The sequence below is a fragment of the Vitis vinifera genome, chromosome 1 (assembly GCF_030704535.1).
Source record: "Vitis vinifera cultivar Pinot Noir 40024 chromosome 1, ASM3070453v1".
NCBI classification, from domain to species: Eukaryota; Viridiplantae; Streptophyta; class Magnoliopsida; order Vitales; family Vitaceae; genus Vitis; species Vitis vinifera.
The window spans coordinates 10,520,851-10,547,371 of NC_081805.1; the positions used below are offsets into that span (position 1 = coordinate 10,520,851).

At 34.3% G+C, this 26,521-nt stretch overlaps 3 protein-coding genes across 5 annotated transcripts; 2 read left to right on the forward strand and 1 right to left on the reverse strand.

The window, feature by feature from the left end:
• The first annotated feature begins 449 nt into the window (after nt 1-449).
• LOC100855041 (uncharacterized) lies at nt 450-8,102 on the forward strand. Of its 2 annotated transcripts, none has more exons than XM_010654444.3 (15): nt 450-918; nt 1,014-1,058; nt 1,149-1,247; nt 1,564-1,674; nt 3,046-3,220; nt 3,348-3,404; nt 3,724-3,860; nt 3,969-4,028; nt 4,118-4,195; nt 4,742-4,815; nt 5,488-5,558; nt 6,819-6,898; nt 7,026-7,088; nt 7,427-7,502; nt 7,604-8,102. In XM_010654444.3, the coding sequence occupies exons 1-14, from the start codon at nt 847-849 to the stop codon at nt 7,490-7,492; spliced, it is 1,188 nt and encodes a 395-aa protein (XP_010652746.1). In that variant the 5' UTR covers nt 450-846; the 3' UTR covers nt 7,493-7,502; nt 7,604-8,102. The 2 variants fall into 2 exon arrangements, with proteins under 2 accessions (XP_010652746.1, XP_010652750.1); XM_010654448.3 differs by having other exon boundaries at nt 7,607-8,102.
• Nucleotides 8,103-14,502: 6,400 nt separating this feature from the next.
• On the forward strand, nt 14,503-22,672 carry LOC100260447 (uncharacterized). 2 transcript variants are annotated; one of them, XM_002272918.4, is made up of 10 exons: nt 14,503-15,107; nt 16,916-16,999; nt 17,110-17,220; nt 17,320-17,604; nt 19,386-19,521; nt 19,700-19,862; nt 20,051-20,179; nt 20,517-20,711; nt 22,233-22,355; nt 22,494-22,672. In XM_002272918.4, exons 1-10 carry the CDS (start codon nt 14,909-14,911, stop codon nt 22,599-22,601), a joined length of 1,533 nt encoding a protein of 510 aa, XP_002272954.1. In that variant the 5' UTR covers nt 14,503-14,908; the 3' UTR covers nt 22,602-22,672. The 2 variants fall into 2 exon arrangements, with proteins under 2 accessions (XP_002272954.1, XP_019076220.1); XM_019220675.2 differs by lacking the exon at nt 14,503-15,107 and adding an exon at nt 15,119-15,373.
• On the reverse strand, nt 22,421-25,288 carry LOC104879912 (LRR receptor-like serine/threonine-protein kinase GSO1). The gene has a single exon (XM_010654438.3). It carries the CDS (start codon nt 25,201-25,203, stop codon nt 23,248-23,250), a length of 1,956 nt encoding a protein of 651 aa, XP_010652740.1. The 5' UTR covers nt 25,204-25,288; the 3' UTR covers nt 22,421-23,247.
• Between the last annotated feature and the right edge of the window lie 1,233 nt (nt 25,289-26,521).

Consider the following 26,521-nt stretch of genomic DNA (forward strand, 5'->3'; position numbering starts at 1 on the left):
CATATCATTCAATTTTTCTAAGAAGTATGATCGGTTCCCCTAAAAAGTTCCTTATATCACAACAAATGGATTTTTTTTTAAAAAAAAAATTATTTTCAAAAAGTAAATATAAAAATATGATATTTTTTATTTTTATTTTTGCATTGGAATTGTTTCTTTAAAAAATAAATTCACTTTTTATGTTAAACTTATTTTTTCAAAAGACAAATTTAATATAAAAAGTGATTTGTCAATATGAGTAAAAAAAAAAAAAAAACAAATGATGAAAAGTGTCATATTTTTATATTTATTATTTAAATAACTATTTTTTTAATAACTTATTTTTTCTAAAATAATGTTTTTCCTTAGAAAAAAAAAAATCCCTACAAGCATACCACTAACCTATTTTTTTCACTCTAACTCATCCGAATAACCACCATTTTATGGATTTCCTTTTTCAGAAAAGAAAAAAAACACATAATCCCAAAAAAAGAAAAAAGGAAAAAAAAAAAAAAAACCCGGTTCATGCTCTAGCTTGGATTATTCTTGAAGAGAAAAGTGCCCTAAGGTAATGAAGCCTTCTGCATTCAAATGATTTCAAAGAATTAAAACCTGCCAATATATTGGCGGGAACTTCCCATTCTGGCGTGTAAGCGAATTAAAGGAGTGAAACTGATTCAATTTGAATTGAGAAAAAAGGAGGAGTGGATCTAAATCAATTTCGAATTAATCCTCAGAATGGATGTTTGAGACCGCACAGTTGTTTGGATTAATATGGTATCATTTTCCAATTCAAGATCATAGTTTCTAACATCATAGAATTGGAGATTCATTGGAATAGAAAATGTTGGCTTGATTTGGGGGAAAATGGAGTTGCTTAAATTTTCTAAATTCAAGATCCAGCTTCAAGCCCTAATAGCCGAAGTTCGACAACTCCGTGTAAAATTCTTGCCATCATCTGTCTCTCGATAAGCGTCATGTTTTTTTTTTTTTTTTTTGTATTCATCTGAAATCCTTGGTTTCTGGAATTTCAGGAGAGGGAACGCTCAACTAGAGAAGAGCTCCGTCTGTTAATACAGGTCTCACTTAATATGGTTTCGCATGTGCGGTGTTTTCTTTCATATTTTTTTTCCCTGGAAAACTGTTTGTTCGGTGGTGTTTTGATTCAGAAACAAAAGCAAAACGAGGAGGAATTGGTTAGAAGGGTGCAGGATTTGCAGGCGGAGTTGGTTTCGTCCAATGAACTGAGAGAAAAACTCGAAAGGAAGGTTTGTGAGTTTCTATGAATTGTGAACTTTACAGTCATGTGTTTCGAGATTCACATTAGGGACTGCTGAAGCGTTTTTGCATATTTGTGGCATTTGTTTGGCTGCCGAGGAAATGTATGAGAAGAAACTTCCACTTAACTAATTTTTGTACTACTCTTGGGCTTAATTAAGCTGAGGTTCTCTCTTTCTGGATATCAAATGATGTAGAAGATATGGTTCAAAGTTTTAGCTTCTTTGATTTTCCTTGGGTTTCCCAGCAACTGAATTGGAAGTGGGTGGTGGTTAATTTGTTTCTTATGTAAGCTTAGTTTTACAGATGAGCTACCTTCAAAATGACAATGCCTTGCTTGAAAACAAGCAAAGGGAGTTAAATGGAACCATACAGAACCTACTCCAGTCGAGGGAAAATTTTGTTAGTGTTTATGAGGTCTGTATCTTTTGCTCTATATTAACAACTTTTTTTATTATTATTTGTCTTCTTATTCCATTGAAACTGAATGTTACAAGTGAAAGTGTGGCATAGCCCAATCTGAAATTGGAATTGATTGGAGATTACTTCTCTCTCTCTCTCTCTCTCTCTCTCTCTCTCTTCAGAAAAGGAAATGAAAGTATATTAAAAAGAAAGAGGACAATTCACACGCTATAGTAAGTCCTTGCTTTGGCGTCATCTATTATAATACTTAAAAGATTAGAGGGTAAGTCAAAATAGGTGAAACGACGCTATCCTGAGGGATTGCCCTACATTTTAGACAATTAATCTGCAGCCAAATGACCCTCCATATCTAAAACAAAACAAAACCTTAAGAAAGAATTCTCGAAAAGAGGCAATTTCATGAGGTACCATGAACTCCAAGGCCAATGCATAATCTCATTTAAATAGCCTGTAGCAACCTGAGAATATGAACAATACTGTAACATGGTTGAAAATCTTGAGATGCCATTTTTAACTTTAATAAACCCCACCTAATAGCTCAGAGTTCTTGAACCCAAAATTAGTCAACTTCATTAGAGGTGATTTCTTATCTGAGAATAACTAATACACTGTTTGAAGATATTGACATGATGCAAGGTGGATTGTTCTCTTGGCAAAATGGTGAATAAGGAATGATCTTTAGGAGAAATCTCAATCCCATCTCTGGTAGTTTACAACAGCTTAACCATGTTAGTCTACCAAGTGCTTGTCAGACTTTCTTGATCAATTCTATATGGTTTCAAAGAGGCATTGGTCCAATGGAGTTTGATTATGATTCAGACAAATTAATGAACATTTTTGTGTTCTTGGTTCCAATTGGGGATGTATGATTTGGTAATTTATGGATTCTCTATGGATCTGCTTGTCAAATTATGCAATCACTGGAAGGTATATAATATTTGGCAAACAATAATAACAGAGAAGGTGTGGTGATGGATGGCTTTGATCTTCTGAACCATCCACTTCACTTCCTTGAGCTAATTCTTTAGGGTGAAATAAGGTTTTGTATTAAGAGTTGAATTCATATGTATATCATATTCACTGGAAGATTTTTGTCTCACACTGCTATTGGTGGAATTTCTGGAAGTTTGTGAAATTCATCATATCAGCAGCTACTATAAATTAGGCTAGGAATAAAGGGATTTGGTCCTTTTATATGTTACCAACTGAGAGCTAGGAAGTGTTGCCATATGTTGGTTTTCTGTTGTCATTTAGGATTTTCATGGTTCATCCAGGTTACTTCTTCTTTCTCACTATCAAAGCTGCAAATTCTGAAGATTTTATTATATCAAGAAGCGTAAATCAAAATGTCATATTGATGTGCAGGACTCCACTTGTGAAATGAAACGTTCAATTGAAACCAGAGATAGGAAGCTTGCTATCCTTTCTCAGAAGATAAATGCTCATATATTATTGTTTGATTCAATAGAAAAGGAGGCTTCCAGTGTCAAGCAAGTGGTGAATAATGTGCAGCGCCTTGTGAGTGAAAAAGAAGAAGTAGGCATGTAGTTTTCTAAATGTTACCTATTCTGTTTCTATGCTCATGTGTGGCTTTGCAGCAGAAATTTCCTAGTTCCATTGTAATTACACTATGTTGATTTCTTCTTATATTTGCTTGTTATATTCAGTAGCAGGACTAAAAAGCAAAGTGGAAAAGGTTTCTGCATTTGAGAAAGTATTTTTTGGTAATTTCAAATTCTCAATCACTTCTCTTGATTAGCTCTTCATGATGAACCTTATGACCATAAATACATAATTCATAAATTATTTGGATTTTATATAAATGCTCATTGATCATCTTCAATGTCAGATAAAGGAGAGTTTGCAGAACATTTTCCATGTGATTTTGTGATTGGGAACTCTAGAATTGCACCAAAGAAGTTCATTGTACATCAATTATTTGAACTCTTCAACACTCACTGCTGAACAACGTTATTGTTTGTTAACATAACATTTAATCCATTTATGTTTTCATACAACTAGAATTCACTTTACTCTATGCAGAAAAGATCAGTGATCTGCAAAATAAATTGAGAAACAATGAGGAGGAGCTCCAAAGAAAGGATAAAATCATTTCAGAGATCGAAGTAAAGCTGGAGGCAGCAAATGTTGGTAACAACTGGCAACAACATATAGAAGAGATATCCATATAAACATTGGGAAAATATCTGTATGCTCTAAGATCCCAAAGAACCCAATGCACTTTCAGCTAAAAGTATTTCTTATGAGTTTATCTTAACCAATCTCACCTCCAGAAGAGTCTGTCAGCCAAGGATGCAGTCATACAGAATCTGCTTTCTGAGAAACAGGTCTGAATTTAGGCGTTTAGTTTTTATTTGATTTCATATTGTCAGTTACTTTTGTCTCCAAAACTTCTCCTGAAATAATCGGTGGTCAGGCATTGCATTTTGAAGTGGGATGTTTAGGAATTGTCTTACAGAAGATTCAGGACGCTGTTACAAATATGAATGAGAAGGTGAGAAGGGGTTTGATTTTACCTCTGAATTTGTTAGTCTTGAAATACAGTCTTTCTTGAATGTTCTCCCTTGTGAAATTTTCCCACTTTACAATGAGTGGCTATGATTGAGAAACAGCATACCTATTGTACGCAATAGGTGCCTAGGTGGGATCTAGAAATTTCTACATTTGGCATAATAATTTTGGAGCTTGCCTTGGAAGAAAGAATTTACAATTTGATGACTAAAAATTTTATCTAATAGATGTTATATCATTCATGCCACTTTGTTTATAACCAGGCTACACTATTTAGAAATTCCTCTCTCGACTCACTTGATTGTGTCAGTTATGATTGTTCAGGCTAGTTTTATTTGGGGTATATATGTGATTTTGATGTGACCTCTTAATTGTTTTTCATTTTGAACCCTGTTATGCCCCTATCATCCTGTCTCTGTGTTCTTCCTGTGGACCTTGTTTTTGTTACCTTTATACTTGTACTAGTTTGCTTGTGCTTGTGATTGTCACTTGCTTTCTCTGTGCTAAATATTGTTGATCCTGATGGCAGGATAAAAGGGTATTCTCCTCAATACTGGAAGGACAGGAAGTATGTGCTATGGAAACAACAAAGGAATATAGTAGGTAGAATAAATAACTTCATCCTCTACATCCATATTCAGGTTGAATGCTTTTCAACTTTTAAATTAGGACCTTTTTTTTTTTTCCAAAGAAGCTTAAGGTCTAGAAGGTTTACAGTTGGAAGCCATTTTTTTACCTATTGAGCAGAGATGGCACAAGCTCTATGATTATGAGTCAACATTCTGTTCCATGTTTTTGGGTTTGCCAGAATAATACTATGCATAGCAGCCATCCATCCTGAAAAATTTTATTCCCTAGATTGTTACCATAATGTTCTATCTGAGGCACAGCCAAAGATGTGCAGCATGTGAAGGGTACTGGTAGTAATAGGTTCACAATGTTAGCCTGTCTTTATGGTCCACTCAGTGTGTGCACATACTTGTTTGTGTGAAGCATACGTGCATCCCAGTCCTCACTTTCCTTGAAGATATGAATTTTAATAAAATGGAGAAATGGCTGATTTGGCTGAATGGTATTTCTTTCAAGGATCCCAAATGTTGTTAGTGCATTCCAATTCTCATTCTTCCCATCAGATTTTAATCCACTGAATGAAAAAACTCCTTTCCTTTTGGAGATCCCAAACATATGGGATAAGGGCTATAAGACTCCATAAATTCTTCTTCTTGCTTTGGTAAGTGTTTTTTATTTTTATTGTAATTGTTGCTGGCATACCAGAATTGACGAAGTGGTGCAAGGTAGTAGAGAAACCTCTCCACACAAGGCTTCAGAGGAAGATGTAAATACAGGTCTACTCTGCCTTTTTCAAAGTTTTCTCTTCTGGTGAGCTTAGTGATAGAGGAGTTGAGTATATTCACATGAATTTATGTCATTTTTTAATTATAAGTCTACCAAATACATGGAAACTCTGCAATCTGGAGAATTCTTAAGCTAGTAAATTCAGCATGCGTATAAGATAGCCTAACCTTACTGATACTTTAATAGGAATACATGTTGCCACCAAGTCATGCCAATCTACAAGCAGTTGGGACTAAGTGTAGCAATAAAAAATTGAAATAGTATGAAACAAGTTGGGTCTTGAACTGTTCAAATAGTATCCTTTTTCCTCCAATTTCTAATTTTTAATTTAAAAGAAGAAAGACTATCCAATGCTTATCTCTAGTTATTTTGAAAATCTGCAGCATATCAGAATAATTCTTTTGGCTTTAGAAGTGGAGGAAAATATGTTTCCTATTACAAGAAGTACCAAATATAGACAAAGGTGTTCTGTAATATTAACTTGTTGAGGCAAAATCTCCCACTTGTGGCAAGGAGTGGCACTGGTTCAAAGTAGAGCTGTTGATCCAATGCATAGGTATGCTAGAGCCACATTTTAAACCGGCCAATCACCTTCCCAGATGCCATCACATAGCTGCCTTTTTTTTGCCAATTCCTTGGTTGACTCTGCAAATGGCATTCCAACAAAAACATGAGAAAACTGTGAAACTAATATGTTGCCAGTGGAGAAGCCCCATCAATCAATTTTCATATCAGAAGTTTCCCATTTCTAGATCCTTGGCAAGGCAATGACTGTGCTTCAATTTGATTCTTACCAGTGCATGTTTTGTTTCTATATTGAACAAAGATGAAGTTTGCTGAATCCACTTCAGGGCATCCAAAGGGAGAGCCAGAGCCCATTTTTCTGACTACTTTTGTGGAGATGAAAAAATTTTGCTTCTTTGATGATGTCATTTTGAATGTCCCATGGTGATAGAATCTGAGGCCATTTTGTTTGGCATATTTGTTGAAGGTGAAAATTAATATATGATTGTATAAATCTGAATTTTCACTTAAAAAATCCTAGAACTGGATCCTAAACATGCAATAGAACAGTCATTCAAATGCCATGCGAAGCAAAGTAGTATAACTGTAAATGCAGTATTAAACACAAATGGATGACTAGATTCTTGTGGGACATCAGAATGTGTCCTCTTCCAGTATAATATATCAATAATTACTACAAGATTTATTAACAGATGTGAACTTTAAATTTTTTCTCCAAAATGTAGCTTCACCTGTATCTCAGAAGAATAATCCAGTAAGCAATGCCGTGCTGGAGAACAAGAATTTTGACTCCTGTGTGTCAGAGGCAAGTTGTTCTTTGTTCTCAGTTGAAAGTGTAGTAGTTTGAAATCCATTTGGTAATGTGCTGATAAAGATAAAAAAGTAATTACTTCCGTAAGATCCTATGGTTGTCTGCTTGTTCTTCTCCACAGTCTGCTTGCTTGGAACCTCAGTTAGAAGCTAATATTCCATGCATCTCTGCAAATGGAGCAAAGGTATGTAAGCAGTTTGCAGCATTGCTACTTGGATATATTATGGCTTAAATCCATGTCACCACAACTCTTGTAATTTTTAAGCTTGAATCTGGGATGTGAGAGCTAAAGCTACAAGCTAGTAACCACACATGGCCTTAGGCTTTTTGTGCCAGAACAAAACAGTCTTTGTTCCTTTTTTGTTGTTATGATCAATGCAGTAATTAGGATTGCCAGGTATTTACTTTTTATTATAACAAATCGCTTAAAAGAAATCAAAATTTAATAAAATCATCAGTACACCTTATTATATCACACTTGACACCGTTATATATTTTGTTGTAATGTGTATATGCATATAGGATAACAACACAGCATCAGTCTACCACTTGGATTCTGAGAGCTCAACAACCCAAGCAGAAACCTAGGAAGATCCCAGTTAAGTTGTTCTTAAAGTCTCAGCCTTTTATTCTTGAATGCTGGATCATGTGAACAATATTCTGATAGCTTACTAGAAGATATCCTTGTTCAAATTTCAGCAGGATGTCTGAAAGCCAATGCTTCTATCTTTTCTAATAGAACAGTCGTTGTTGGAATTCTTATTGGGCCCCTATTTTTTAAGAGATTGCAGTTCAGTTGTCGCTTTCTCAAAGATCAACGACATAGGTACAGGAAAGTTGTGTAATTGACATAGGTACGCATGCCCCACTTGTAGATGCCGTGCACGCTTTACAGATTTGAATGCTAAATGCATAATTTGAATGCAGATTGGGAAAGGGGTTTCCGGAGCTCAAACCATTTCTTTTTCTTATTGTTTATCTTAACTTTTCCATGTTAATTTGTCATCCTACCCATCTTGAATGACTCAAACAGGGTCAAGGCTACCTTTCTCAGACGGACATGGTCTAGCTTTTGTAGGCATGTTGGATAGTTGTGGGAAAGGTCAAGCAGATGATTATAAACCCGTGGTGAGTTTAGGGAGGAGAGGATCAAGTGGTTGAGATTTGATAATGGACTCAAAGTGCCGTTGAGAAACAACTAGTTAAAAGGTTTAGTAGAGGAACAAAGTGGCTTGGAAAAAGTCATCATAAGCAACAAAGTAAACCAACCAGTTGTTTTGCAGGCAAACTCATTTATATGCATTGGATTTTTTTCGTTGCGTTCGGAGCCAGAAAAACCGTCCTTTTAATGGAACCATGATAAAAAATAAAAAGCGATGTCCACAATTAGGTGGCTTAATATTGTATGGTATTAGTTGGCCATGTCTATACTCAAGACAGTTGTTTCTATCCCTTTCTGTTTTGATTTTGATTTTTAATCGTTAATCCTCACAAGTGGGCATCTTTTGGTTGCTTTGGGAGCATCCCCCTGCAAATTTGTCTGGACCTATTCAAAATTTAGCAAAGATGTAGGAGATACCAGCTCTATGTGTATCTGGTGTTGGGGGGCAAAGAAGCCAATTCCTGAACGGTTGGTGATCGACCCTAGAAATGCTGATTGTGTCCAATCTACATATGCCCAATTGACCTATCACCTGTCTTATCAACCCAATTCAAATTCCACACTATTCTTTCTGGTACGTAGTTTCTGCCTTTTTCTTTTTTTTTTGGCTTACACTGATTTCATGAACATAAAGCAGATAACACATTAGTTTGGTTGACATGATAAGATAGTATATTAATACATTATTATATCATATTCCGTTAGATTCAAAATGTATAAAAGATATAAATATGATTTTCAAGAAGATATAATATTCTTGAATATTAAATCAAGGTAGCACATCAATAAAATATATTATAATATTTTTATATTTAATTTATAAAATGAAAAAATAAATAAATACAATCGAATATTTAATATTTTTTTAATATTTAAAATAAAAGAGTTATATTATATTTTGATATTTTCTATTTTTAAAAATATGTAAAATTCAATATTCATATTTAAAATATTTAACATTTACAAATAAAAAAAATTATATTATATTATTCAATATATAAAAATAATGTATATAGATAATACATATATTAATATTATTTTATAATTCTTTTTTAATTAAAATTTAATTTTATATTAAATAAAAGAAAAATAAATTATGATACATAAAATATAAATTAACATTTATCCTATTTCATCCTCAATCCAAAGTGGAATACGATGTGTCATTCATTTTCTTATTCTATTTATGTTATATAACTTATATTTAGCTAATTAAACATATTCTAAATTAAAAAAAAAATGATTGGATTCAATTCTATTAGGTTACTATTTGATTTGGTCCCAAGTACATTTAAAAATAAATAAAAAAGATAAAATACGGGTTGCAGTTTTGTTGAATTAAGTAGGAGGGAAAAAATTAAAATCAAATGATTTTATATATATAAATATATATATATTGTATATTGTACGAGCAGAAACTATCATTCCAATACAAGGGATCTACCAAAACCCTTTGCGTGCGGGTCACTCCAATAAATTTGGAAATAGTAAGGAGGTTGATAACCAAATCGATGAATTACATTAGACAGAGCGGGTAATTAGATGTAGTGCAGAAGAAGAAACGATGATTAATATTTTGTCCGATGGTCCCCCACGAGTCCATGGCCCATCATCCCCACCATAAGCATTGAATATAGAATGCTGGGGAATCCCATTATTTTTAAATATTTTGGTATGCCATAGAGTGATGGACTGCCAAAGGAATTAAAAGCAAGAAAAGAATCTCCTATAATAATAAGAATGTGTCCCCACTCCCTCTCTCCCCGTGGAACTAGGACCAAGTGGTGCCTCATTCTTATTCATTTCTAATCGCTGGCGCACATTGATTTCTGGACCCTGTTTTTATGTCCCAACTGCCCTTTTTCTCACTTTTTACTTTTTATTTTTTTTAAATAATAACAATCTTTTGTAATTTTTATAAGGTTTTAATGTAATTTGCACCATTAATATGTCATTTTTATTCTTTTTTTTAATAATATTAATAAATAAAATTAATTTTTTTTTATCTCACAACTAATATAAACGAACTTAAAATAAAATAAGATATAAAATAACGTATCTTATCTCATAAACGAACTTCTATTTATAAAAATATGATTTTTCATTCTCAAAACTATTTTAAAAAAACATTAAAATTAAAATATATATTTTATACAATACCATCAACTAAAAACTACTTTGTATGAATGACAACCATTGGTGGAACCAGAAAATGACTTGAGGGAGGATAAATCTAATTATTAATTTTAGGGATATAAAAATGAATAAAATGTATATGCAGTTTGACGGTAACGAGGGATTTTTAACATATTCATTGAAGGCATATGACCCAGGCATTCATTGAATCTTGCTGCCAACTTATAAAAAGGATAAAAAAAAAAATTATTAAAAAAAAACACCCTCTTCTAGAAAAAATGAGAGTCAACAAAGGAATTTTCTCAAAAAAAAATTATTTTTTAAATCTTACTAACTTTTCCTAATTCTTTAAAAAAAAATTAATAATCATCTCATAGCTTCCAAGATATTCCAATTTTAAAATACTAATTTATAATTTTAAATCAATCAACTAAAATGAGAAAACATTAAAAGTCAGGATGTATTTTGTTATGACACTTTATTTGCCCTTGGTTATTGAAATATTTACAATGATGTCACTTATTATATTTATCTATACATATTATAATATTTACCATAATATCATTCATTATATTATTGGCTATGCCACTTACTATTTACAAAACAATAATATATATTATTGACTTGTTTTTAATATAAAATAATTTGTAAAAAATGTCATTCAAGAATTCTCTCACAATTTTTTCCAAATCTTTAAATTTTTTACTAGTTTTAATTATCTCATAATTTTCAAGATAGTATAATTTAAAAATACTAGTTTAAAATTTTTAAAAATCAATTGCTTCAATCAATTAAAATTAGAAGATTTTTTTTTTAAAAAAAAAAAAAACTTAAATGTCTTCATTAATTTACAAGTATGAATGATTAAAGTAGGTGTCATGTCGAAATTGACATCATAACTCTCAATTGTTAGCAATCTTATTTAGAAAAAGTGTAGACACATTTGCATGATATGTTTTTTAAAGGTTATACTTCGTTGGTCGTGGTCAAACCATGATAATTATGATACTAAAAAAATAACTTTTCTCTATCACATATCTTCTTTTCAACCAAGGACAAATTTCTATATATATAATTGGTATTTTCAACCAATAACATACTTATATGCATATAAATTGATATTTTAAAGTTTTTCTCTTTAAAGATAATTAATTCAAAGATCAAAATTTGTTTGACTGCATCAAATTTAAAATTCACAAAACTATAGTCACAAATTTAATCATAGGCTTTAACATTTTCTATATTAGAACTTTAAATGATTCAAAAGTCTATTGAATTATTGCTTATAAAAAAGACTCAATGTTACAACTTACGACCAATGGGATGATGTTGTTGTCAGGCTAGGATGATGCTTTGGATTAGAGCCGGAGGGGAGCAATAGTCAACGAATGTTAGGGTAGAAGGTAAATTGATTTGTTCAAAACCGACCAAGTCAACCGGTTCATTGGTTTGATCGTTGTTTTCGACGATTTTAGACTGATTCAAAAGTTGTCTAATTTAAAAGTACGAACCAAGTTGGAATGGTGACTAATGGACCAATCTAGTCCTTTTTTTCAAACCATGACTATACAAGGTAATGTTTATTCTATATTTGACTTTTACTTACGACTATTGATTTAGATAAAATTTTTGTGTCTAATTTATTCCTAGTTTTTTTATATCCAACTAATTTTTTGAATATTTTTATCAAAATAAAATTATTTTAAAAAGAATGTAATATATTGTATATCTATTTCTCATGGTATGATTAATAAATTCTTACATCAAAACTTTATTTTACATGTAATTTATGTTACAACTACTGAATTCTTAATTATTAATGTTTATAAAATTTAAAGTATTAAATTTTAGAGAGTTTTGATATTATTTCTCTCTATTTTAAAAAAAATACTTTTAAAATAATTCTTATCAAATAATCAAAATTAATTTTATTATCTAATCCTTCATGTTCAAACCTTCCTTAGCATTAATAAAAGATGATATGCTTACTTGGCTACTTCTATAGTTGAACATTGCTTACTATGCTATTCTATTTCTATAGTTGAACATTTAAAAAATCTTCAATTTTTCAACTTTTATTTTTATTTTTATCTCTCTACCTGCTTCCCTCCCTCATTTTTTGGTTATGCCAGAGAAGAAAGAAAATAAAATAAAAAGGAAAGTACAAAAAATTGGTTTTTTTTTAATCTATTAATTTTTTTTTATAAAAAATTTTAAAACCTAGACTTATATGCTTAAAATAAAAAAAAAATCTATGCAAAAAACAAATTATTTTTCAAATAAAAACACGAAAAATATTACATTTACAAATTTGAGATTATTCCATCTATTTTAACTAATTAATTTTTTTAAAAACATATTTTCCCCGTGTATTCTACTTTATTTTGTAACATTTTTAGAGTTTGTTTTTTTAAGAAAAAATGGTTATAAAATTCATCTTATTTTTTTTCTATATATTTATATTTCTTTAATATATTTTAATCATTAATTACTAATACTTAATCAATAATAAATTTATCAAAAGTAAGAATGGTTAGGAAAAGATTAAGGTATACGTTTAGATAAGTTTTTCAAAAAACAATTATTAAGAAACAATTTTAAAAATAATTTAAAAAAACACTTCTTTAATATTTGTTGGAACAAATATTTTTTAAAAATAACTTTTTTTATAATATTTAATTATTTTCATATTTATATTTGCAAAACAATCCCCATAACTCTATTTTCATAATAATTCTCAAAAATCTATTTTAAAAATAATTGATAGTTAAAAAACTGTTACTGGCGGTGACCCTAGTTGTTAAATATTTTTTTTTTTAAAAAAGTATTATTTCAATATAAAATTTTAATTAATTTTTCTAATTGTTTGATGGAATATTATAATACAAAGTTCGTAAAAAGGACGACAGCAATAATTGCACCTGTGTCCCCCGTGTAGAATTGAATATGCATTGCAAGTTGCACCTACTTTGTTGGCGTAGTGTATTGAAAACCTTAATACTCGAAAAACTTTTAGGACGTATTTAATTACGTAAATAAAAGAGTTAAGATATGAAGGGGAAGATGATACTAAATCCATGGTAAAAGTCCAGGGTGTTGACTGTTGAGTGGGTACCCCGAATCATGGCAGTTTGTCTTAAAGAAGAAGAGGAAGAAGAGGGCAGAGGGCAGAGGCGAGAGGGGAGACATGAGTACATGTGGCTGCATTTAAGGGAGCGTGGGGTGAGGCCCAGAGGGTCCTAATCCCTTGCTTCTCGGGAGTTGGGGTAGTCTGTTAGCTGTACCCATCTCTAAACCATATTTGCATATATATTTTGGACTTTTCAATTTCTGAAGGAGCTGTACCCTTTGGACGTTTACCTCTCATTGCTCCATGGCCCCATTCCAAATTTATCTCAACCACAACATTGCCCAATTTTCTATCACTATGTATAAGTATATGCTTTGACATTTGCTCCCATTCCCTTGCCAACAATAACCACTTTGATCACAAAAATTCTTTCAAGAAAATCGTTTTCATGCGCAATTTTTATCATTTAGTGGGCGGTGATGTGATGTGACCCTCAATATTCCACCACATTATTCGTCAAAGCATAAGAAATTATGTTCAACTTCTCCAACGCGTTAAAATATCGCATGTGAACAGGAAGCTAGCTTGAAATATGGTTTATATTCCTTGTGCTCTAAATTTCAAACATATATAATTACACATTTGGAAAAATGGGTTGGAAGGGAAATTTGTCTTCTTCCATTGGCATTTCTCCCAAATGTAGGGTGTATGTAAAAGCTTTTGCATTAACTTGTATGCTTGTGATTCGTAATTGAGAAAGTGCATTGATACATCAAGGCCTATGTGGGGTATTCAATTTCTTCAGCCTTTGGTAATTGGTACTGTACCCTCCTTAAAAGCTTGTGCTCCAGGGCTTTGCCTAAGGTTCGGTGAGTGAGGATGACTGGATGAGTCTTATCTCTTCATTACAATCGTCGTTTCCCACAACAAAAATGGTAATGAGCGAATGTCCTTTTTAGGTGGTGTGACAGATTCTGTCTCACCAACTATTCCTATTACAAGTCACGCATCCATTATTATTCACAAATGGTGTACCAAATCTTTTTACAAGGAAGAAAGTATCGGGCAAGGGCAATGTGGTGTGCTAGGAAATTGATTAGAGAAAATAAGAGTTGAAAGGAGGGGTGGGTTTGGGTAGGTGAATGGAGGAAAGGGTCATTGTCTTGAAAAGGGTGACCAAAATTTGGAAGAAGAGAGCCACTGTGTGAAATAGGAAAAAGGTTGAAACTCCAAGCAATCCTATTCCGCCAATGGCAACTCAGCCCACATCCAGATGGCAATCGAAACAATAATCGGAAATGAATTGATGAAGCGGAAGGCAAATCATATAGAAATGTCAAATATGTAAGAGGAGATCTGGGACAGGCTCACCCCACACGTTGGGCAAACCAAACACAGCCACGTCTCTTCGTCCTGCCGCTACGTGGGTCCCCAGCCCCACCAGATGCCTTACGCAGCCACCTGCCTTCCTAGTTGTTTTCATTTTTCCTTTTTTGGGTTTTTAACCATCCTCTTCTGCTGAATTCTACTCGGCTTCGAATAATTCTCTCGCTCTATCTCTCTCCTCTCTCGGGAATGGAATTTGGTGGAAGGTGAGAGTTGAGAGTTGAGAGGTGATCATTCTGGGGGAGGGATCATGGGTGCTTGTGTTTCGTCCCCAGAATCGTGTGTGGGAGGAAAGCTCAAGTATCCAAAGAACAAGTTTCGGAAGAGGAGGAAAATCAAGAGACGTGCGGTGTCTCGCTTCGCCGATGTAACATCATTTGACAAGGCTGACAGGCCAAGTAGGCCTGGACCACCGCCGGATCGATCCTTCACCAACCCCACTTTCCGTGGTCTGTGTCTCTCTCTTCCTTCATATTTGTTTAAGTGTATATGTCCATGTTTTTGTGGTTTCCTTTTGCGTTTCATTTGCGGTTTGAATTGGAATTATGGATGGGGTCAACTGCTTCTCCGCCATTGTTGCCGAGCTCTAATATAGTTGTGTGAGAGAGGGTGGGGAGGGTCTTCTATGAACGCATATTCTTTTACAAAGGCATGTTTGTTGGATTTGGGTGGCGTGGCTATAGGGGTATATCTCGACACTTGATCAATATGCCAGGTAAGTTATTCTGTTTATGCAAGGTTCTGGTGCGTATTTGGATAAAACTGATCGTGCTGATCGGCATTTAGTTTCAGGGTTGATACAAATTTCAGATCCTTCCCTTTAGTTTAAGTTCTTTCGGCTTGAAAATTTCCTTGGAATTCAGGACTTCTTTTGGGTTGGGTTCCTTATTTATTCTTTTTGTGGGTCGTTGTATAAAAGAGAATCCAGTTATTATCAGCAATTCTAGGAGGTTCACAGTAGTGAGATGAAATTGATAAGTTTGGGCTAGATTCTTCATTTTCTGGAGGATAAGCCGATTGCTGATCTTTAACAGATTGAGTTGGTGGTTGGTCCATTTGTTGCTTGACAAGTTGATCAAACCATATTGAGGGATTGGAGAGTCCATCTTGAGAGGCTAGTCTATGAACTGAAAACAGAGTAGTATTCTTTGCAGGCAATACCACCTGCTAGATATTTTCAGTGAAAATCGAAGTAATTTGAGTGGCCTGTCTTTATTTCTGGCTAAAGAGAAGCAGCATTGGATTTGGTGGTGGCACCCAGTCTTTCAGGCAACTATTAGATGGACCTGCAATACATTCATAAAGCTTAGATCTGGATGGCTTGTTTAATTCCTGTACTAAGGTTTTTGCAAGAATGAATACTAGTAGGCAATTCAATTTCTATACATGCAATGTGGTGGTTTATGAAAGAAAATTGATGGATCTTTATCTCTTTGGGATGACATTGGGTAAATTACTTGAGGAGCAATTTTCAAAGGCATTAAGATGGTACTTGGCTTTGTGATTAGCTGCTGAGGATTAAATTGAAATGCATAGAATCTTGGTAGATGCAAACTGGATGGCTCTGAAAGTACTCATTGGGACTCAATCTTGACCATAAAAATGCTTAGTTCTGCCTTTGGAAGAAGTCAAAATTCAAGTATTGTTACGAAATCCCAGTTCAGAGTGATGGTATGGCAATTGGGAGGTCTGCCCCTGTTGTGTAGGCTGTTGTTGCCTTCACATTGATAAGTATTTGTGCACTCTTATATATCCCTCGAACATGATCTTGTTTGCATTAGAATCACTTAACATTTTTTTCTAGTATTTGAAAATAATTACACAATGCTATTGTTTCAATTAATGTCGTGTATTTTTTTCTGTAAATAATTTCACCGTCACAAAAGGAATTCTATTGTATACTTACTTTGATTAATAAAGTACTTTTTACTAACAAGAGAATTATTAAAGTATTTCTAATGTCAATGGCCATTGGCTTGATATGCTTGTGTTTGCTTTATACTTCTTCAATCATTTGGAGGTTTTTGCTGAAAATGTTTAAAAATGAACAGTTCTCCTATGAGAAGACGGGTGTGGGAAATGCAAAGCAGTTATTTTATTTTTTTCCTTCTGCGATTATTATTATTATTATTATTTTTAATTTTATTCTTCCTCCCCCATACACCATATGATTAAAATTTTTTATTTCATTTCAAACTGTCATTTGATCTTTTCTTCTAGTAATTACCTGATTTCTATTACAATGTGATGGCATCAGCGGGAAGTCTTGATGAGGCATGGTTTGATTCTATTCCAGTTTTTGAGTCTGACTGTGAAGAAGAGTTTGAAAGTGTTCAAGAAGGTACTATATTTTGGAGATTTTTAAATTCCATTATCTAGTTCCAATTTGCCACTCCCTTTCTAATTTAAGACACAGTGGATGTTGATTTTGGATGCCTTCAATATCTGCAGAGGTTTTTTCTGTCAATGGCTTTGAAGGTGCTTCAGTATCAAGTATTTCATCTCTCAGAGATAGTAGTCTTTGGGACTGTAATGTCAACGTCCAACATACCTCTGGCATGGGTGAGCTACATAGACCAGGGGATTTGTCAACTAAAGGTTCTGCTTTTAATTCTGTGATTGAGGTTGCAAGAATTTCTCATAGTCAGGTCTTACATTCAGATGGTGTTGATTCTCAACTGAAACCTGATGGGCCTTCTAATGAGGCAAAGCAACCTGTGTTCCTTGATGAAATCTCCTTGACCGCGGATGAAAGTGGTGGCAGAGAGGAAGGAATGCTGGAAAATTGTGGCATTCTTCCAAACAATTGTTTGCCTTGTCTTGCTTCCACTGCGTCCTCCGAGGAAAAGAGAGGATCACTAAGCTCTAGTCCTCCAAGTTCACGGAAAAAGGGTGCCTTAAAAATTTCCTTCAAATGGAGGGAGGGAAATGCTAATGCCTCTTTACGTAAGTAACTTGCTGTAATAATTTGAAATTTTATAATCAATTGGATACCAACATACTAGTAAATTCAGAGTTTACAAGAGTTTACATCATTACAACTGCATCTCCTGTGGTATTAGCATCATTTGTATCATAATTATCATCCTTATTATATTGTTCTTGTTAATTTTTCTCTCCCATCATATTTTTCTTTATTATTATTATTATTATTATTGTTATTGTTGTTATTATTATCAATAGTATTAACATTGTTAGTATTATTCTTATTATTATTTCCTTGTTTCACAAATTTCCTTGTTCCTGTGCTATGGCTTCTGTCCACCATCTCTATTTTACGCTCTAATGTGATTACTTTCAGAGGGTCTTCCCTGTGATTGATGGGCATGGTAGATATTATAAACCTTTTTTGATTAGCTCACAGAATGTTTAATTTTTTGATATGACTGGAATCTGTAAATTTATGTCACTAAATATCATGTAGATAATGTTTTGAAATGTTTTTTTTTCCATGTTGAATAGCTTTTACTCATGCTGAAATCAGATATGATGACCAGCTTTAATGACTTTTCTGTTAAGAGAAACAAATTAAAATATATTTCTAAATGGATCTGTTCTACTCGAACTTATGGTCCATGGAAGTGCATATATTTTTTTTTTCAATTATTCATCATTTTTCAAGGTAACGGTTCTTCAAATGGAGTGTGCCTTCTGTTCATACAATAGTTTCTATTACAAGTTGGAGAAATCGGTTATATACAACTCAGGAACTGCAGGTTGAGTGTAAACATTATGTTTATCTGTTATATTATTATCATTATGAAGTTGTGTCTGGCTTTCATCATCAGTCAGTAGATTTTCTGAGTTATGTATTTCTTTTTCCTTAAAGTTATGCAATCAATTATATTTTTATTTTTGCGGCATTTTCAATTATGGTGCCCTGTTTTTGTCATGTAACATATTGCAGCTGGTAATGTAATTATTTTTTTGTATAACTCACTTTGTTTATCATGTGCATTTGCATTTGTTTATCAGCCTAGAAAATGAATTAAATCTTTGCCCTTATGTTTGTGGTTTGGAAGAAATTATTTGAACTTGATCCCCTCATTTGATTTCCTTGAGTTCCAAGCACATTCCATGTCTTGGCTTGATGAGTTGATTCCTAGTTTCTAGAAGCATATGATTGTGCTATGTGTTAATAATATCTTAATTTTTCAGGGAATCAAAATTCAAATAAAGATGCTAGATGGGGTCTTATGGTGAGCATCAGAACTAATATGTATGGATGTTCATAACAACAGTACATCAATATAGGAGGTCAATCTAGTTTAACACATTAGATATTATGTGAAGGGGCATTTGTATATATATATATATATACCCTGCAAAAATGGCAGATATATGAAAATTTTGCTAACAGATGGTGCACTCTGTCTGATCACTTAGTAATATGTGGATATGCATTCTTTCACTGCCTGGTATTTTGTGAGATGGAGTTTATCTGGCCTTGGGGAATAGATGAGTTGGTGACTGAAGTATGGGGATTATTAAGGAACAAACTTGCAAATGATAGACATTTTACGCGGGCAAATATAAGTTAGACCCATATACCCTCTCTGTTTTGGTGGTTTGTGTTCATCAAAGATATTTTTATATATCAAATAGACTTCAAAGTGTAATGTTCGTTGCACTTGATCAAGGCATTGAGCATTGATGGTCCCTCAGAAGATAGCATAACCTCTGAAGGTTTAGTTACTTGAACTTTTCATTTTTCTCTTTTGTTTCAGTTTCTTCAAGGATGCTTCTGCAGAGGCCAATAGCAGGATCCCAAGTACCTTTTTGTCCGATAGAGAAGAAAATGCTTGACTCTTGGTCAAATATTGAGCCAAGCACTTTTAAAGTTAGAGGAGAGAACTATTTCAGGTCAGAGAACAATGATTAACTGGTTTATATATAAATATACATGTATTGATGTTATAGCATTTACCTTTCTGAAAGGTGCATAAATCCTGGAATTATGAGTCTACAGATGTGGCTTATTTGTTACCCAGATGTTAGTCTGTTATAGCGGTTCAGTTGACAACCACCTTTTGTTTGTCAGGGATAAAAGGAAGGATTTTGCTCCAAATTATGCTGCATATTATCCATTTGGTGTTGATGTCTTTTTATGTCCTCAGAAAATTAGTCACATTGCTCAGTTTGTGGAACTCCCTACTGTTAATTCTTCTGGGAAATTCCCACCAATTCTAGTTGTAAATGTTCAGGTATTCCGTCCTTTTATTTTCTATTGCTTTCATCATTGTTTTCTTCTGTTTGTTGTGGTTATAAACATATTAATTTGCTACAATGAATTGGGTCCTTTCATTTATATTAATTGGGGTTGTAAAGCTAATTTGTTTGCCATTATTAATCAATTCATATTGATACTCATGTGTTTTTGTGAGTTCTACAGATTCCATTGTATCCTGCCACAATTTTTCAGAGTGAAACGGATGGAGAAGGAATGAGTGTTGTTTTGTATTTTAAACTTTCAGAAAGTTACTCTAAGGAACTTCCCTCCTGCTTTCAAGAAAATATCGGGGTAAGGTGTAGCAATTGTAGTTTTCATTTGAATTCCTTCTGTTTCATATCTTTATAATCTGTTTGATTTCTTATATATCTAATGCTGGTTTGGCCGCCATTCTAGTAACATCACAATAAGGAAGAGTTTGGTGATCTTTTACACTCGTGTTCTCATTTGATTGAATATGCTTATCTTTTCATTTGCTATGAGGTTGAGGCACATTTCATTGTTGTAATGGTGCTTTTTCATCTGTTATTATTTGCTCTCCTGCTTTATATGTTGTAAGATATTTTCATATTTTCTGATTCACAACTATATTCCTGCTAGTTAAAGCATTGGTCTTTTTTTGGAATAGAGGTTAATTGATGATGAGATGGAGAAAGTCAAAGGTTTTCCTGTAGATGCAATTGTACCCTTCCGAGAAAGGTTGAAGGTATTGGGCCGTGTGGTAAATGTGGAAGATCTTCATTTAAGTGGTGCAGAGCGGAAGCTTATGCAGGCATACAATGAAAAACCATTCCTTTCACGCCCTCAACATGAGTTCTATTCGGTAAGTTTTTTTCCAAGATTGTTTCAACATTTCGTACCGTACTTCTGCTTTGAAATAGATTTAATGCATGCCCTCAACATGAGTTCCATTCAGTTAGTTTTTATCCAAGACTGTTTCAATATAACTTACTGTATTTTTGCTCTGAAAGAGATTAAGATTGTGTTTGATAGTGATTTTTGTAAGTGTTTCTATCATTTCTAACACTTGAAATTTTTTATTTTTCAAGCATTAGAAATACTAAAAACATTTCTTAGAATCACTACCAAACATACTTTAAATGATACTTGGAATGTTTAATAGTTGAACAGACTCATCTAGATTCAGGAATCACTGCTAAGTCTCCAAATGATTTATTGCTTTCACTTGCACAAAAACTTCTTTTTCGGCTGAAATGACTATGAATATTGAAAGTGAAATGTGCTTTATCTATATTTTACTTGTAATGTGAGACTCGCTATTTCTTTTGGACTTCTAGCCCTGGTGGCAAGTTAGCTACTGTAGCAACACATAACATTTCTGGTCTTGGATCCACTTTTACCTGTTGTAGCATGACTCTTTCATCTGCTAAACACTTCGGCTCATCTACTTATTTCTGCTAGGTAAAGAGTTTCACTCTGGATCATGGATGCATATATCAAGAGTGGTGCTTTAGCCCCAAAAGATTGGCATGCTGAACATGGTCTTGTATTTGTATGTTAGAAATACTGAAAGTCTTTCTCGCAGCTTGACTAGTATTTATATTACAACTTATATAGTTTTATTGACATATTTATGTTTTTCCAAGAATGAGGTTGTTGGGGAATCTAGAGAAGTAAGAATGGGAGGAATGGGAATATAACAAAAAATTGATCACTTTTGGAATACGCAAGAACGACATCTATGGTTGATATGTTAGAAAGTCTCTCAAATTCCTATTTATCACATATCCTTTTTAGTAAAGAATCTTATATAAAATATTTCATATATTGGTATTTCCTTATGAAATTAAGTTTCCTTATGGAATAAAGAGTGATGCTAGAAATATCTTATATAGATAGTTAAAGACATGAGAGGTAAAAGGTTATGAGATCAGTGGGCTAGATAAGACCTAGGAGTAGAAGATTTGATGCTTTTCCCCTAGGTTTGCTTGATGTCAAAGTTACCACATAGGCAGAGCTATGAGGAAGAGTGAGAGACACTTGGTGGAGGCTGGAACAAGAATGACGGTTCAGATTGGAAATATTTAGTGTGGGAAATCAGGATGTTTAAAGGCTTAGAGGTTTTACCCGGGAAGTAGCATTATACTGTGTGTAGCATAACCTTGACTCTTACGGAAAATGAAAATAGTGTTTGTTGATGTGTATCTGACATTTCATAGCTGATAAATTTAATCTGTTTTATGGTGCTACCTTCATTAATTGCTGTACTATTACTCACTTAATGTGAGCATGTTAAATTGAAAGTGGATTATATAAGATTGTCAATACTAGAAAACGGTTTCATTTTGTGTCTTTCTCACTCATTGTAATGAAATTTATGCAGGGAGAAAACTATTTTGAGATTGACTTGGATATGCACAGATTTAGTTACATCTCTAGGAAAGGATTTGAAGCATTCCAGGATAGATTAAAGATCTGTGTCTTAGATCTTGGTCTAACAATTCAGGTAAGCTTTTATTCCTTACTACAAACAAGTTCATTGTTATTTTGTCATTCTTTTTTCTTCTTTCTCATCTCTTCCCTCTCCCCCCTTTCTAGCTTTTTAAAGTCCATTTTTGTGAAATCTTATTTCAATGTAAAACAGGGGAACAAAGTCGAGGAGTTGCCAGAGCAGATTCTATGTTGTATCCGGTTAAATGGAATTGAGCACATAAATTACCACCAACTGGGGTTGGGTCAAGAACCCCTTTGAATCTACATATTCTCAAACAATGTAAGGCTTAAAGTTTGATAAATTGAATAAAAATTCTAATTTCCATGGCAGCCATTGTTGCCTCTTGTTTATAGTTCCTGGGTCTCTCCTCATGTGAGAGGTGTGAGTCTGCTCCCATTCAAGCACAACCAAAAATACACATTTAATGGAATATACAAGTTTTGGAAAAAAGTATACTGTTACATGCTTTCCAGTCATCAATTTTCTCAGGAAAGGATGGTTGATACTGTAGCCTCAATCTTTTGCTTCTCCTAGTTAATGATTGAATATTGTTCACCATTCTGTCTGGAGGCATGTTCTAATTCATGAAGATGAAACATTTGGAGTACCATTATGATTTTCCAAGTGATGGATTTGGGAACAAAATGGTGCAGGCATGACTTCCATTATTTGGCCAGCATACTTGGCCATTTTCTTGTGGAGAGGGGGAGATCTCTTTTCTTTCTTCATCTGTTTGTTTTGTTGGGTCTCTTATTTATTTCATTAACAACTCGCTTCAACCAGATATGGGAGAAAACTTGGTTGTAAAAGATATTGAGAGAGACATTCATTGTTATTTTTCCAAATGAATATGATTAAAATCACGAATTTAACTCAGGGGGCAAGAGAAAAGAACATTCAATGCTCAAGGCTTACAAGGAGCAAGGGGCCTACCGCATAAAGCTCTGTTTCCAGAATAGGAGCTCCTTGGGAAGTCATCCAGGGGCTTACCATTAGGAATTTGTCCCACCAGAAGGTTATCTGACAAATCCAACTCTTTCAGCTTTCTCAACATCAAATACCCATCTGGTATCTTCCCTGTAAACCGGTTTTTCTCCAGCTTCAGCCTCTCCAATGATTTCACATTCCCCAGAGACTCTGGCAAGTTGAAACCCAATTCATTGTGGCTCAAATCCAAACTTCGCATCAGTTCCAATCTTCCTATGGAAGTTGGCAATCTACCTTTGAGAAAGTTATGAGATAAATTGAGAAACTCAATCCCATGTTGTTCTCCTGCACCGATCTGCTCAATTCCACTTGAGAAACTGTTATGAGAAAGATCGATGTACCTCAGTGATCCACCAGGTAAAATGCTTCCCATCTTGAACACCTCAATTATGGAGCCTGTTAGCTTGTTAGAGTGGAGATCAAGTACACCCAACTCATGCAACCTTGTGATTGAATCAGGAATCTCTGAAACTAGTGCATTCTTGGAGAGATTTAACAAGTAGAGCTGACTCAGGCCACCAAGCCATGATGGGATGCTTCCTGTAAGATGGTTGGCTGATAAGTCCAGCTCCTGTATTGGTTTTCTCTGCAAAAATTCTGGAATTTCACCTTGGAGTCCACATCCTGCCATGTAAATCTGGGAAATTGATGGTAATTCTGCCATCCACTTGGGGATGGAGGAGAAGTTTAAAGGGTTGAATGACAAAGTGAGGGTTTGAAGATTCTGGAGGGAAGACATCTCATGAGGCAACCCTCGAATCAAATTGTTTGAAAGGTTTAAGTTGATAAGCTGAGAGAGTCGACTGAATGCTATTGGTATTAGGCCTGATAACCGGTTGCCACTGAGGTACAACTCCCTCAAATCTGAGAGATTACCCAAACTGGAAGGTATTGGCCCATTGAGCTTGTTATTTTCTAGGTATAATCTCTGTAGGGAGACCAGATATCCCAAAGCTGGGGGTATCCTTCCAGTCAGATGGTTGTGATGGAGGGCTAGAAAGCGGAGGAAGGGCATTTGGCCAGAGCAGGAGGGGAATGGGATCTCTCCCTCAAGGGAGTTGTTACTCAAGTCAATATCTTGAACAGTAGTGATATTAGTTAATGAAACTGGAATTTTCCCGCTTAAGAGATTCTCCGAAAGATCAAGCTGTTCCAGGACCTGCAGTTCACCAATTTTGGCTGGCATATGACCGTTCAAATAGTTGTGATGAAGATCTAAAACAACCAAAATTGTCAAGTTTACAAGAGAATCAGGTATTGCACCAGAAAATTGGTTTGAATCCAATAGAAGTCTATTGAGATTCTTCAGATTCCCAAGGCTCAAAGGGAGAGACCCAGAGAAGCGATTCTCACTTAGTATGATTTCCTCAAGTTTGGACAACTTACCAATGCTTTCTGGAATTGGGCCACTCAGCTTGTTGCGAAGGAGATAGAGTTTTCGGAGGTTTGGGAGGTGAAAACCAATTGAAGTTGGAATGTTTCCAGTAATGAAACTGAGTTCACTGAGATCAATTACTTGAAGAGAGGTGAGAAGTGTTATCTTTGGAGATAGTGAGCCTTTCATCTGAGTTTGGAGGATAGAAACATCTGTGGAGATGAACCCTGGGAGGAGGAGTTGTGTCACCCTCCCAGTTGTATTATCACAGGAAATGCCCTCCCATTTGCAGCAACTGCGGCCAACCCACCTCTCCAACCGACCTGAAGTATCAATCCGAATTCCAGCCTTGAAACTGATTAGACCCATCAGGTCATCAGGATGGCACGATTCACCTGTACTTTTCTTGCTTTCTCCCATCGATATGAGAGTGAACGCTACAATAATCCATAGTAGCCGACACCCCATTTTGTTCACACAGATGAATGAGGCTCTCATGTTGCTGTGATTTCAGCAGAGGAAGCAGGACAAAATGAGTTGGGTGTGTTGGTTGCAGCCTTGAATATCAATTCAAGGAGGACCAAAAGCACAATAAGAAATAGAACTTTAGGGTCGGTCAAATATCTCAATTTTCGCTTTCTTTTTTTGGCTTCTTTTTTCCTTTACAGTTTGTAGTGCCAAAAAGCACATGTGTGTCCGAATCATTATGTTCCTTGGTTACGAGTAAAGGAGTCAGGGAGATGAAAGACCCGCACATTTGATTATTTTGAGAAAATGTCTGAGAACTCTTCCCCCAATAGACTCAACATGATCAACATATTCCTCAGCTTCTTTTGTACTGTTCAAAAGATCCAAAACAGCTCCCTGTGAAGCTGCAATTGTATATGCGAAGCTGCAATTGTATATGCAGCAGTTTCAAGCCAAGTTTCCTGTAAGTGCGCCTCAAAATCAGTCCACTGACAGCACTCTAGCTCCTTAAATCCACAAGGCAAGTAGATGGGGCCTCAGTGGTGATGGTCAAAGGGTTATCTTGCTTCCCGGATCATGCCTTCATTGTCTTTCCCTCATAGGAAAAGTTGTGCAATTTCCATGTTCTTAGATTAACGGTCCTGTTAATCTACTTTAAAAGACTACTTTGTCTTCCTGCCGTTTGTTTATTCACTCCGAGGACTAATCTCTATTTCATATGTTTGGAATTTCAAGGAGGATCTTACAGCCAACAGCATTGTTTAAGACTTTTTCAGGGCACAGTTTTTGTCACACCAATTAAAATGAGATTCAGCTATTAAGGGTGCACTTTACAACAAATCTGAAGCTACTACAAGAGATAATATATATATATAGATAGAGAGAGAGAGAGAGCTGAAGCTACTCTTTCAAATTTCATCCCAGTTACCAATGCATAATAAATAGAAGTCCTCGACGTATTTGAATAAAGAAAAAAATAATCAGCACTGCATGAAAAAATTGCATGTTGAGCTAGTAATTCGTACAATTGATATAATTAGTGCCAGATAAAAGGAAGAGCATGTTGCCTGTGTGATGAGTGAATTAATATGAAGCTAAAAATGGATGTGATTGAAAAATATGGGAGCCCTCCCTCAGTTTTGGATATCTAACAGTTCTAAGAAGGTTCTCGTGGTACAATTTGGTTGAGATGATTTAATCTCCATATTGAAATTGTTCTTGAGAACAGTTTTTTCATTTATTAAACATTTTTGGTGAACTTTTCACAAAAAACAGTTACAAAAATGTGTTATAAAAACATGTTTTTTGAGAACAAAATTTAGGTGTTTTTATTTGTTTTTTTGCATAA

Excerpts from the sequence above, each read along its gene's own strand:
- LOC104879912 (XM_010654438.3), bottom strand. The coding sequence starts at position 25,203 with ATGAGAGCCTCATTCATCTGTGTGAACAAAATGGGGTGTCGGCTACTA.
- LOC100855041 (XM_010654444.3), top strand. The coding sequence starts at position 847 with ATGGAGTTGCTTAAATTTTCTAAATTCAAGATCCAGCTTCAAGCCCTA. Across the intron at positions 1,059-1,148 it reads AGCTCCGTCTGTTAATACAG|AAACAAAAGCAAAACGAGGA; the intron begins GTCTCACTTAAT and ends GTTTTGATTCAG. Across the intron at positions 4,196-4,741 it reads TTACAAATATGAATGAGAAG|GATAAAAGGGTATTCTCCTC; the intron begins GTGAGAAGGGGT and ends TCCTGATGGCAG.
- LOC100260447 (XM_002272918.4), top strand. The coding sequence starts at position 14,909 with ATGGGTGCTTGTGTTTCGTCCCCAGAATCGTGTGTGGGAGGAAAGCTC. Across the intron at positions 19,863-20,050 it reads TTCTAGTTGTAAATGTTCAG|ATTCCATTGTATCCTGCCAC; the intron begins GTATTCCGTCCT and ends TGAGTTCTACAG. Across the intron at positions 20,712-22,232 it reads CTCAACATGAGTTCTATTCG|GGAGAAAACTATTTTGAGAT; the intron begins GTAAGTTTTTTT and ends AAATTTATGCAG.